Source organism: Drosophila ficusphila, unplaced genomic scaffold (assembly GCF_018152265.1).
Source record: "Drosophila ficusphila isolate 14025-0441.05 unplaced genomic scaffold, ASM1815226v1 contig_414, whole genome shotgun sequence".
Lineage (NCBI taxonomy): Eukaryota > Metazoa > Arthropoda > Insecta > Diptera > Drosophilidae > Drosophila > Drosophila ficusphila.
The window spans coordinates 1,306,062-1,318,786 of record NW_025064328.1 but is presented as its reverse complement, the minus strand read 5'-3'; the positions used below and the strand labels follow the sequence as shown (position 1 = coordinate 1,318,786).

Sequence of the window (12,725 nt, the reverse complement as noted above, 5' to 3'; positions counted from 1 at the left end):
TGCGTTTCGTATTCCGGTAGGAGGGGGATATTTGTATAATAAGGTTTTATTCACATTATGAACGCTTAAACAAAAAACATTAAACATTTTAAATCAAAGACGTATGTTTATATATATATGTATAATATAGTGTTCATGCATAAGGGGGCAACGTTGCGTTTATGTAATAAATTATTAAGCATTATTCAGTAGATGTACAAATTAATTAAGAGCTGATTTTAGGGTTGGTATTACTAGGCGTCTTTTAGGTCTAATGATTAGAGTCTAGAGTATTTACAAGTTCCGAATGCCGCCTTGCCAATTGGTGGTTGAGCAATATTGTCGTTGATTATCATCGTTCGTCGCGATCAGATTTAGCCGTGATTGACCAGTTTGCTGGATTGCCGCCTGGGTTTCTTTTAGCACCTGCATAATGGATTTTGTGATGTGGTAAACGTTTGTTAGGCTTCCACTTATGTGTAGACTATAATTAATATTGCATTTCGTTTGTGTTTGCGTAGAGCGCCTCCTTCTTCTTCAGCCACGTTGGAAAAGGAGGAATCCATACCAGCGTCCGCTCAACCGACTTAATTCCGCTTGGACGAGTTGATTAAATATTTACAACAGTGCGTCAACAAATGCTTCTCGCCGGAGGAGGACGAGGAGTTGTTATTATTGTGGTGATGATGGTGCTGAGGGGCGCCCAATTCACGAGTGTATATGTCCAGACCGTACTGACCCTCCTCGGGGAAGCTGTGTGGGAAACGAGAAAGGAAAGGTTGATTGGAATGGGCGGCCATTAAATTTTCCATTTCCCTGTGCACTCACTTAATGATGAACGTGACAATGTCGTCCAGCGTGCTGTGAGTCACATACTTGGCCAGCTTCTTCTCCTCGATGCCATTCTTGTGCAGCGTGGCCATAAAATCTGTCAGCGGACGCGACATGCGAAATTGCAGGTCCAGGCTGCGTCCGGCGAAGATAAGCGGATCCTGCAAGCAAACGACGGGCCACTCGAATCAAATCACCCAGCCAAATAACCAATCAAACCCACCTGATGCGTGATGGGTATGAGTCCGAACAGGCGGGTGGCCTTCGTCGGTCCCCACTCGCCGCTCGCACAGTCCGGCAGGGGCACCATCACCGTCTGCAGCTCCTCGCAGCAAATCTGGAAATAATGGAGCGGGTTAATAGCTGGATGACTAATCGGGTGTGCTCCTTAATAATAAAGCTCTTAGCAAAGCATTTTTGCAACCAATATCTCAAATAAATTTTAAATCTAAGAACATTTTAATACTTCCCCAATGATATATAATTATTTCCCTACAGAGTTTACCCACCTTAAACTTGCACACCGACTTGAACTTCATTGGCTCGCCGGTTAGGTACTCCTGCGGCGTGACCGCATTGGCAAAGATGTCCAGCAAAAAGGCGCCCGAGCAGGGAGCATGTACTCGGAAGGCAACGATGTTTCCAATGACCGACTGCATCACGAATCGCTTCAGCGAGACGCCATCGTAGGATAGCTCCTCGTCGCTGTCATAAAACTTGAGATTGTAGTGGAAGATCAGGCAGCTCTGCATATCCGTTGGCATGGCAATGCGCACGGTGGCGGCTCCTGTGTCGTCAGTAAACACCACTGCTCCGTAGCCCTCGTCCGCGAAGTGAAGTCCGTACCGGAAGAAAAGCGAACGGACGAAAGGAAGGTTCTCGAATTCCCGCAGGGTGATGGGACGTTTCAGCAACTGCCATTCCTCCTGCAGCGGATAGAACTCGTAGATGAACTCGCGTGGATCCGTGAGGAAGTAGTGATCATCGTATTCGTAACTGCAAAGAATTAAATTATTAAATTAAATATGGTCTTAGAATTTAAAATGATTCTATTAAAGTAGGAAACCAGAGAAAACATATGAATGGTACTTTTAGAAACTATAACTCAACCATACCCATTCTTTAAGTGGATTCACTCACCGCAGACTGTCGTTCTTACCACGTCCCTGTTTGGGCGCCTCCTTGGCGTTGACCAGGTGTCGGGCGCCCCAATTGCACTGAACGAAGCGCCAGGCGCCTGCAACGTAGACTGCATTCCAGGAGTTGCGGAACCGGGAGTCCTGGAACTTGACACCCGGCTGGTAGCCAGCGCTCTTGGAATAACCCTTGATGACCACGCAGTGGAGACCAGCGTAGCTGCAGAGTCGCTTAAACAGGACGTGGTAGCTCTCTGTTCCATACTTGATGCCACGCAGCAGACCCATGGGCGTGTCGCCCCGCAAGTCGTCGTCGAAGTGCATGGCGTTCAGGTTCTTCACCGTGATCCAGCGGAAGATCGTGCGGGCCTTCTCGATGTCCGTGGTGCAGCGTCCAACCAACTGGCGGACGAGGTCGGTGAAAGTCTTTTGGTCCTCCTGGGCCACCGAGATGGCGATGCGATCGACGTCCTCGAACTCCACGGGATCGGTGTAGATCTGGAACTTGCTGACCGCCGGCGGAGCGGGAATCGGGGCATTCAGCGGATACTCGATGGGCACGGCACCCTCGCTGAACTCGTCGTCCAGGAAGATGCTCTCGCTCTGCATGTACTCCGATCGGCGGGCGCTGATCAGCTCCAGCATTTCGCTGGACTGGCGATCCACCAGGGCGGCGGTCTCGTACCGCTCGTGCTCGAGCATCTTGCGTGTGATGCTCTCCTTCTTCTTGCTGCGCCGCAGCGTCATGTTCTTCTCGAGGTCCTCCTTCTGCTGCTCGTGGCGCAACGTCAGGATGTTCGCCTCGTCCCGGCTGCGACGTGAGGTGGCCAGCTCCTTCTCGAACTTGTGGGTCAGCCGCTGCAGCTCGCGCTCCCACTCATCCTGGAACTCGTCCTGGATCTTGCGATCCTCTTCGGCCCGCTTGCTGGCGAACTTCCGGTACAGATCGTCCTCCTCCTTGCGGTGCTTCATCTCCAGGTGAGCTTGCTCCTCGCGAGCCTAGAAGAATTGCAGGTAAAAATATATTTAGAGAGTATGTTGATGTTTTTTTATTTGGTTTTTAGGAGAAAGCTGCAGCAGTTTCGTTGATTGCATTGCGAGCGATTTGTTGTTTTTGCAATGCTTGGTTTGTTAACTTGGCTAATTATAATGCCACGCCTGAGCTGCCACAAGCCCGGCTCAATGTCTGACATTAGGCCCCCGACTCGGGCTGCAGTTGCATCTTTTACGACTCTGCCAACTCCCCATTATTCCTCCCGCTCATCTTAGGCACTACGCATTGCGTGCGTCTATTGATAATTGCAGCTCTTTGGATCGATAATTGCAGGTGCGTCCGTCCAACTGGCAGTTTACCCAAGCATCATATTACAGCGAAAAATACCAGAAGTCCAGAAGCTACATTACCTACCTACCCGTTTTTTATCCAATTAAAGATTATGGTTTTGAAATATGGTATAATAAATCTAACTTTACCATTTCTACGCTTAAAACTTCTAAAGCACAAATGAGATTTTAAGATGGCAAAATATCATTTCTAAAAGTTTGCTAATGATTTTATTATAAAATCAAAATAAGATCATTCTGTATAAATAACTTCAAAATACATTTGTAAATTATTTCCATTTAATAGCAATTAAAAACAGGTAATTAACACTTTGAGCAGTAAATGCAAATCAAAATATTTTTAGCAGAAACTTGGAAGAAAACATTCTAGTCATTAGGAGAGCCATTAAATTAACTTGTTACTGGATTGCAGCTATTAATTCGACCCCAACTGTGAGTGTTTATTATGGTAATGGAAGGTTTGGGCGACCGTTAATCTACCCACTGATAGTCAGTCATCATCTGAGTCATACTGATTCTCAATGCTAGCACATTTAATTACCGATCTGCAAGCTGCACTTAATTTCCTCTAGTTTTCGACCAACTGTTGCTATTGTGAATGGCTATTTCGAAGCTATGACTTCCGCATAGGAATATGTATCACTCAAAAAGCATTTAGCGCCATGCAACACAATAACAATGTGTAATTAAAGCCAAAAATTCAATGTCAAGTTCAAACAATAACTATAAAACAAAGCCACAAATAAAGTAACAAGTAGCAGAAACAAAACAGAAATTGAAACACCTGAGACTAAATGGTTCAAAGGCCGGTGACAATGGTCAAAAGCGATGACGCCGGAATTGCGTGAGCGTTTTTGAGCGGATTTTAAATATGACCATAAAGCCGGAGCAAAAAAGCAAACAGTTATGCGACGCCCACGGTGACAATGGCGAAAAGAGCGAAACATATAGACAGACAAGAAATCAAATCGGAGCCAAACGAAAACGAAAGTCCAAAAATGTTGAAATTAATTATTGCGCAAGCGCGGCCACCGACCAAAAACTAAAAAGAAATACCACCAAAGTAACCAAAACAGAGACCAAAACAGTGGCATATAAATTGTAAATTGGCAAAAAGCTTTTCAGCTATGAGGAAGTGTCTGCGTTTGCGGCTGCGTGAGAGTTTTATATGGAATTGCCGCGCCAAATTACACGGCGATTACATGGCGTTTAAAAACGCGTGCATTACATAAGGGCAGCCAAAGAGGAGCGGCTCCGCAGATCGGGAGAGCTGGAGCTCCAGCTCCGCCAGCGATATCGCTCTCCACTCTCCACTCTCCACTAATCAAACAAAAAGCTGCTGCCGCCACTTTCACTGTGCCGCGCATAATTTAGATTTAGCAAAAGGCAGCAGAGCAGCCGGAAAAACAAGTGACGCTGCCGGCAACTGTGACGGTGGCGCCAATGTCTTGCCCCTGACTGTGCCGTTGCAGTGGCTACTGAACAGTCGAGTTTACTCTGATAGCACCAGAAAACTATATGCTAATTATAAACAAAATAAATACCTTGTCTATCTAGAAAAAAAAAAGGAGTAATACTGGTTTATCTATTAATAGATGAAAGGTAAATTATCTGATGGATAAGAACTTTGGGATGCTGTTAGGAATTTTAGGAATAAAGGGTTTGTAAGAAGGTCATAAGTCCTTATCTATTTAGTTTGTAGATTTTGCTGACAACAAATTTTGTTATTATACTTTCTAAAACACCTTTTTCACGAAAGACGTAAATCAATATTGTCATCAAAAATCTATAAAAATTTAAATATCTGTTTGAAATGAAGCTAATAGTTACAGGTTTTCAAATATTATGATTTAGGAGTGACACTTTTCGCGGTTTTATTCGAGTGCAGTGGTATCTGGAAATCTATACTGCCGAAATAGCCAGCCCAACCCAGCGAGTGAGGGCGATGGTGTGCGGTTGGTGTGCGAGCGGTTGTAAAACATGTACAATTTTTAATGATCGCATGCATGCAGTTTTTCACATATTTTTCTTGTTAGCTGTCTTGCGGTGTGGGCCATCAGACACCTGTTCGAAATTTGTTAAATTGAGCGTTGCAATAAAAATATTTGCTGTTGTCTCTGCCCGCGGTGGTGCTGATGGTGGTGCTGGAAAAGCCGACGGTGTCAGTGGTGCTGGTGTGCTGGTCAGTCGCGTGTGGCATTCTCGAAAGTGAAAGAAAAATCCGTTTTCGGCATTTGCAATCGCAGGCAAAGCGAGTGTGAGTCAAAGTCAAAGAAAAGCAAAACGTACATACGTGTGCGATTTGAATTTCGTTTTTTACGTAAAATGCGATTATAATGCTTTCACCCAAGCATCGGGCGGAGATTACCATTCCAGTCGAGGCAAGTGCCAAGTCATGGATAAAGATGCGAGCACCGATAAAACGCAAGCAGCTTTTGGCCAACCAGTCGGGCTAATAAATTATAATCTGGCCGGGAGATCATCCCATCAACTAGGCGAATCGCACGGCGTTTTCCACTAACTAGATCAATTTGGGTATCACATTTATCTGCATTAACCTGGAGTCTTAAATTTGCAAGCCGATTTCGACTGTTTTTGAAACCACTTGAAAGTGTACCAAAAACTATAAGTGGTACAGGTTTTGTGGCAGTTAAAATATTTAAGCCAATTTGTTTCTTTGAAAATCGCCTTGCAGAAATCTACTTATTCAAGATAAAGGAAATTAAGATGACAGCTCTGTAATCTTAACAGATACAACAAAATATATTTGAACCAAACCATTCCATTATTACTAATTACTTTTAAAGTCAGTTTTGTTTTGTTTAAAAGTGCCGGGAAAACTGTATCTGCAGTCTCAAGACTCGGACACTTGAGCAACCCCACAACCAGAAGCCACAACACACAGTCGGGTGTAAATAGCACAGTAGCCCACATAATCATGGCTGGCAGTGCATTAATTAAGCTCTCGACAATGAGCCCAGGAACATTGCACAATCGGTGGAGCTCGAAGAGAATGGGAGATACACACTTGACCAGTTGGCCCCGCTAGCCACTTAAAATTTCATTAGATGTTCTGCACTGAATATTCTCTTAATTTGCGGCCACTTGGCTCCGCATCTCAGCGCGGATGGATCCCATCCCATTCCGTTTATGGATATATTCTTATGAGTGTATGCTTATTCTGATATGTAATCGGTCATTGCTTACCAGGTAGAAATCAATGGGCTTCTCGCGCGCCTTGTTGTAGGCCTTCTGGATCTCCGTTTGCTTGAGGGCGTGGGCAATGTGCAGGGCACTGGCATCGAACCGGCCATACTTGTAGTCGGATTCATTCTGCGACGGCGAGCTGATCTCCCGACCTCCATAGCCGTTCGGCGTCGACTGCCGAGAGCCGCCCAGTGGGCCACCTGCAGAAGTCCCGCGAAAGTCGAGTGGTTAGCCAACTTACAAATCCACAACAGCCCCCATACTGACCATCGATCTCGCTGCGCGAACCCCGAATCTGCTCGTTCACGAATTTATTGGTGCGCGGCGCATTCAGGGCCTGACGAATGCCCACAGAGGTCTGGTCGAAGTGGCCGGGTCCGCTCTTTGGTACATGTGAACTGCAGTAGACCTACAATATGTGTGGTGTTTAAGATTATTAGTTGGTTATAATGGTTTAATCTTTAGCTTATCTTTCGTGAACCAAAAAAAAGTTGTACCTCCCAACAATTTTATGACTAGAAACACCGAATTTTCCTGGGTTCTACAAAATTGTAACAATCAAACATTTTCTACATAATTCCATTTCATCTTTTTTAGGACTCAACCCTTATTTCAATGGTCAAAAAGAACAAAAAATAAAAGCAAATGCCGTCTTTCGAAATGAATCTTTAAAGATAATCTATTTCACATTCTTCGCTTGACTTCTTAAAAAGAAAACCCCTTTCTTAACTCTTTTATCTATTTTCTCGAGATTTACAAATGGGCAGAGATAATTATGTACAATTAAATTTTCCACAAACGTAAAGACGTTTTCAGCTGAATCATTTCAGGTATGTATATATCCACCGATCAAATCGGTATACCCCATTAGCCTTATTGGGCTTCATGTTGAGTGCGTGAGCAGACCCCAAAAGTCAGTCGCTTGCAAATGCAACTTTAACCGCTTCACCTACACACAGCAGGTGGCAATAGACATATGCAACCACGAACACGGATTTGGTAACAGTGCGTTTTGGGCCATTAAGGCAATTGAAGGACCTAAGCACGCAAAACTATCAGGGCTTAAAAAAACTAGAAAAATGGAACAATAATAATAACCTTAACTAGTTGTAAATTTCCTTATTTATTATATACGTATATCCACCCTTTTTTTTAATCGATAAAATTAACATTTTATTGGATTTAACCAATGAAGCTTACCAATATCAATTTGTAAATATTGAAATTAAATACTTTTATAACTACATAACTATTTTCCTTATCTAATTCGATGCCAGAAAAGGTTCCCACGAATTTCCCACTTACCGCAGCCATATAGCTGCGAAACGCACTGTACATGCATGTACATACGATACAACTAAGTCTATAGGTTTATATTGCATATGAATGACAGACCGCACTGACACACATTTGCGCCTCGGCAAAGTGCAATAACGAAGTTATTTATTATTATGCATAGGCATACAAAAAGTGTCGTTCGAATTGCATTTTTGCATCTGGCAGCTGTGCAAATATTTAGCCTGACGCGTTTGTCGCTTAAGTCTTTCGTTTTCAGTCGCCCCGTCGCAGTCACTCTTGTCTGCGGTTCGCTTGCATGTGTGAGTGTGTGGTGGCACTTACCTCTTTGTCATCCTGCTTGTGCTGATTATTGAAATACGTCTTGAGCGTCAGCTTTGTGCCGCAGTGTACGCATTTGAAGCAACCGGAATGGAAGAATGTGAAATCCTTGAGCGGCCCCACACGATCCACCTGATAGACGGTCTCGCTGCAGCGCAGGCAAGTCGACTCGTAGAAATTTGGCCGATACATAGTAAGTGTCGGTGTGTGTGTGTGTGTGTGTGTCTACTATGTATCCCTCCTCCTCGCTCTGTATGCCTCGATTTTGTGGCAGCTTCCGACTGGTTTCGGCAGCCTGTTCAGTTTGTCACTTTTCTTTTCGTCTTTCAATTTCACTTGGCGCGGAATTTACGAGTATTCTGCTAGTTTTTCGAGTTTTCTGTTGGTTCTTCTCTGGAGGCGATGGCGACGGCGACACTTTCGGCTGGCATCATCCGCTCATCCTCGTCATCCGTCCGCTGCTGGCTGCTGGCAGAAGCTGTCCGATGAAAAATGACCAAAACGATTATTAGTGACTGAGTGGGAGATAGAAATTTCCTATTTAGGCTGTGCTGCGTTTCGATTTTGTGTCGGCCAAGACCAAATGAGGCCCAAAACATGTAGTTTCTGCGCAGGCGGCTGGCCAAGCCAAAAACTTTCATTTATTTTGGCTCTGAGCGGATTATTAATGAATTTTAATTAACTGGACACGGTGGACAAAAGTTGGACGTTTGGCCCAAAGAGGTCGGCGCCGAGTGATCAATGTCAGTTCGCCTTGCCATTGACCTCGCTGGGAATTTGAGCTTGAGATTGCCCCAAACGTGCCACAATTGAACTTGAGTTGCCGCTTTTGTTGCAACTCGCTCGTGCAACGTGCAACTGCCGCCTGGTACCGGCACTAAAGTTGCATTTTCCATTTGATTAATTGACGCGATTGTTACTGGCAGGTTTCCTTTCGGTTTTTGTTCGGTTTCAACAATTAAATTGAAGTGGAAAAAAGCAGATTGTGTGTGCGAGCAAGTGCATGTTAGCGTTCAATTGAAGGCATTGTGGTTGTTGTTACTGTTGCAATTGCGGCGGCTGTTGCTTTGACCAAAATTAAAACAAATGCGGCTCAGTTGCGCAGACAAAAGCCAAAACCCGCCGTAAAAGTCGAGCTGGAAGTCATCGTCATCGTTTTGCTTTCTTTCCAAGTTTAATGAACGGCAAGTCTGGCGACGGGTGGGTGGTTTGGGGGGTGGCAAGGCCTTATGATTAGCGCCAGTTGCGGCATCGAAGGTTGCTGATCTGCGGATTGCATGCCCGCCGCAGCCGCAGCTGCAGCACTAATGGAAAATCGTAAGCAGTGGAAATGGGAAAATGCAAATGCGGCGAAGGCCGCTAAAAGATTTTGTAACACCAAATTATTTTGATTGGTTGTGAATTAAAATTTGTTCCGCTTTTGAGGTCTGGCTTTGATCGACCAAAGCGAATGTGTGGCAACAACAAATTGATGTGTGAATCGAGGTGGGTAATCGGGCCCTAAAAGACCCTATACTCGGCCGATGAGTAAGCTGTCAATAATCCAATCCAGCTTTTCGGACAGCCCCCGCATCAATTGGAATATCAATCAACAGTTCGCGTTCCATGAATGGAAACGCCCACGAAGGCGACACAAATGGCAGTTTGATCTCTTGATGCGATCACAATCGGTGTGATTGAATGGACCAATTACGCTTTGCTTTTGACATAATTAGCGTGTAATAATAATTGTAATGGACATGGACATGGACAGAGACCGTTGGGAAGACCCTCGCGAAGTGGGCAAATTAGCGTGGGGCGGCTTTGACAAAACGCCTCGTGCGACTTACATCACCCATCAGCCCATCACTCAATCCTGCCATCATGCCACCATGGCCACTTGGGTGTGACTAAGAAGCGGAGTGCCGTGGAGGTAACCCGAGAAGCCGCATAGAATTTCGCACACATGCCGCCGTTCCGTGCCAGCTTTTGGTTTCTTTTCCACATCAATGCGGACGAAATGCCATGCGAATAAATTATAGAAAAATAAAAATGACAAAAGGAGAAGCAGACACAAAAACGAAAGTTGCTCTGCACACGGGCAATTGTTCGCAATCGAAACATTTAAATAAATTGATAAGCAGTCGGAAGCATTTGCCTGCCGCGGTTCAATTTGGCTGAGCGAGTTCGTTGCCTAAGTCTTTCGTTTTGTCGTTTCTATCGCATCGATTGCTTAACGAAACGCTAACAATGACAATTAAGGGGAGGTTCTTTTCTTTTTTTTTGAAAAAATCGATTTTTTTTTCTTTAATAAAATGAAAGTTACATATGTTTAGAATATACGTGCCAAAGGATATTTCGATACGACGCGTATTTCTTGAGCTCGAGCGTGTCAAACATACCCATGTCACATGCGCTGTGGTACGCTCTAAAAACTTTAAACGCGTTTTTCTCGGAACCATGTTTTCAAACCTCTTGTCGCGCACAGGGGTCGTTCTATTGATCCGATTTCCTTCATTCAAAAAATTTTTGAAAGTATATACTTTTTTGTATGCCTTATACCTAAAATTGGCATAAAAAATTGTTTATTTATAATTTTTAAACGAGATCGAAGTAAAAAAAAAAAGTCAATTTTTTTTAAATGTCCATAAAATTGGTTTATTTTTACCAAAATTGATTCTAGTTAGGTATAAGGCATAGGAAATTCCATCAATTTTAATAAATAATTTACATTTTTAATTTCGGTTCACTACCAGCGGCCCGACACTCGACAAAGCAGAAAAATAGAGGTCTACGAGATCCGCCATTTTGAAGCCGCCATTTTGAATTTCCTGAATATTGAATTTTTTTTTTAATCGTTAATAAACAACGAATCAAAAGTTCAAAAGCTTAAGTTTGTATGTCTTTTCATTTTTCCGCAATTAATTCTTAAAGTTTGCTTAATTTTCGAAAAAAAAGAGAAGAACCTCCCCTTAAATAAATGCCAATAATAACAGTAAACTGCTGCAGCAAACAACAATATAATGAACTTGAATTGGCATAATTGCCACAGCTAATCACATTAAAGCCAGATACGAAGTTTTGATAAATGCAAAGAAACAACAGCGAAGCCGAAACAACACGACAAACACCAACTGGTTATTCAGCCAGGCAGTGAAACAATCATAGGAATTAAAATAAAATGCAAATGATTGCGTCACTTTAGGTGACTGCAGAGCGATATGAGGAAAAATACTAGGTATCACTCAAAACGTTACAGTGAAAAAAACTAACGAGCCGAACCAAGCAATTTCCAGTTTAAAGCAAGCAAATTTGATTACATATAAACAAAGTCTAATATCAAGTTAAGGGTATACTCGATAAATGGTTAACAAAACTGGCTAACTATGATTAATTAAGAATTTTATTATTTAAAAATAGTGAAATTTGTAAGCGACTAATTAAACGAAGCCTTAAACAAATTAAAACCCTTTCATATAGAATCGTTGCTTAATTATAGGAGTAATTTGTTTGCCTTTGTGTTGAACCTTCAAAATTTACCTCAGATATTCTAATCAGAGATGTGCGACTGTGTTTGGAATGTGTGAGAATTACTTCGGCAAATTCGAGATCAGGCAAGTACTTGCTTTTTTATGCCAACTGCAGAGTTTCTAATTAAGTGGAACAATGAATGCTTTTAGAAATCGCCCATTTCGCTAGCAATAAATTAGAAGCACAAACACCGAAAATTATTTATGAGGCAGCCCCAGTAATTTGGAAAACACATACACGCGGCACTCGGAAGGGAGTGGGGGTGCAACCAGCGCCCATGACAGGTGGTGTCTTCTAAACCCTCTCCCTGCAATGCCACCCACCCCCCGCCTCCGCCTCTGTATGTGTGTGAGTATCTGTGTGTGTTTATGCCGTGACGCAGTCGCAGCTTCAAAACGTCAGCTTGCAATCTTTCACTTTTTTTGTTTGTGTCTGCCGCAGCGTCGTTCGTTCCAGTTTTTTAGTAAATTATTCCCCCAGCATCGCTTCGCTATTATTTTTGTTATTTTCGCCTTGATTATACACACGCGATGTTTGAAGGAGCATTGTTGTTGTTGTTGTGGTTGCAGTTGTTCTGGGCCCTTTTTCTTGACACACTTCTTTCGCTATTTCTATTACTTTTACGCATATGTATGCTAAACAACTTTCTTCTGGCTGCAAAGGGGCGCGCTTTGTGCAAAAGTATTTATCATACATTTTACACACACGCAGGCACACACACCAACACACACACATCGAGATAGCCCCAACGAGATCCAAGCACATATACACACAAAAAAAGGGGAGAGCAGATTGTTCAGTTCGCAAGGTCCGTCTTTGGAATTCCGATTCTGCGCCTTGGTTTTATCACATTTTCGGCATTTCTCATGGGTCCATAAGTCTCTTTGGCCAGCAGGTTTCGTATTTATTGTTGAATGTAACAAAATTTCATTACCAAACACAGACACATGCACGCAGGCAGCACGGCACACACACGGGCGCGTTCACTCACACAAGCACAAGATTGGAGCAGACCGCCCGCTTTTTCCGTTTGTTCGAGTGATTTGGCCGACGATCGTTTTGAGACTAGTCGCTATTCGCGGAATCCGCTCCGACCCGAGC

General features: G+C 43.5%; 1 protein-coding gene across 2 annotated transcripts; it reads right to left on the bottom strand.

The window, feature by feature from the left end:
- Positions 1-28: 28 nt before the first annotated feature.
- On the bottom strand, positions 29-12,700 carry LOC108094863 (hillarin). 2 transcript variants are annotated; one of them, XM_017195683.1, is made up of 9 exons: positions 12,559-12,700; positions 8,118-8,592; positions 6,765-6,906; positions 6,498-6,697; positions 1,951-2,945; positions 1,320-1,806; positions 1,034-1,147; positions 808-971; positions 29-732 (listed from the first exon to the last, which is right to left on the bottom strand). In XM_017195683.1, exons 2-9 carry the CDS (start codon positions 8,304-8,306, stop codon positions 567-569), a joined length of 2,457 nt encoding a protein of 818 aa, XP_017051172.1. In that variant the 5' UTR covers positions 8,307-8,592; positions 12,559-12,700; the 3' UTR covers positions 29-566. The 2 variants fall into 2 exon arrangements, with proteins under 2 accessions (XP_017051172.1, XP_017051173.1); XM_017195684.1 differs by having other exon boundaries at positions 12,616-12,695.
- Between the last annotated feature and the right edge of the window lie 25 nt (positions 12,701-12,725).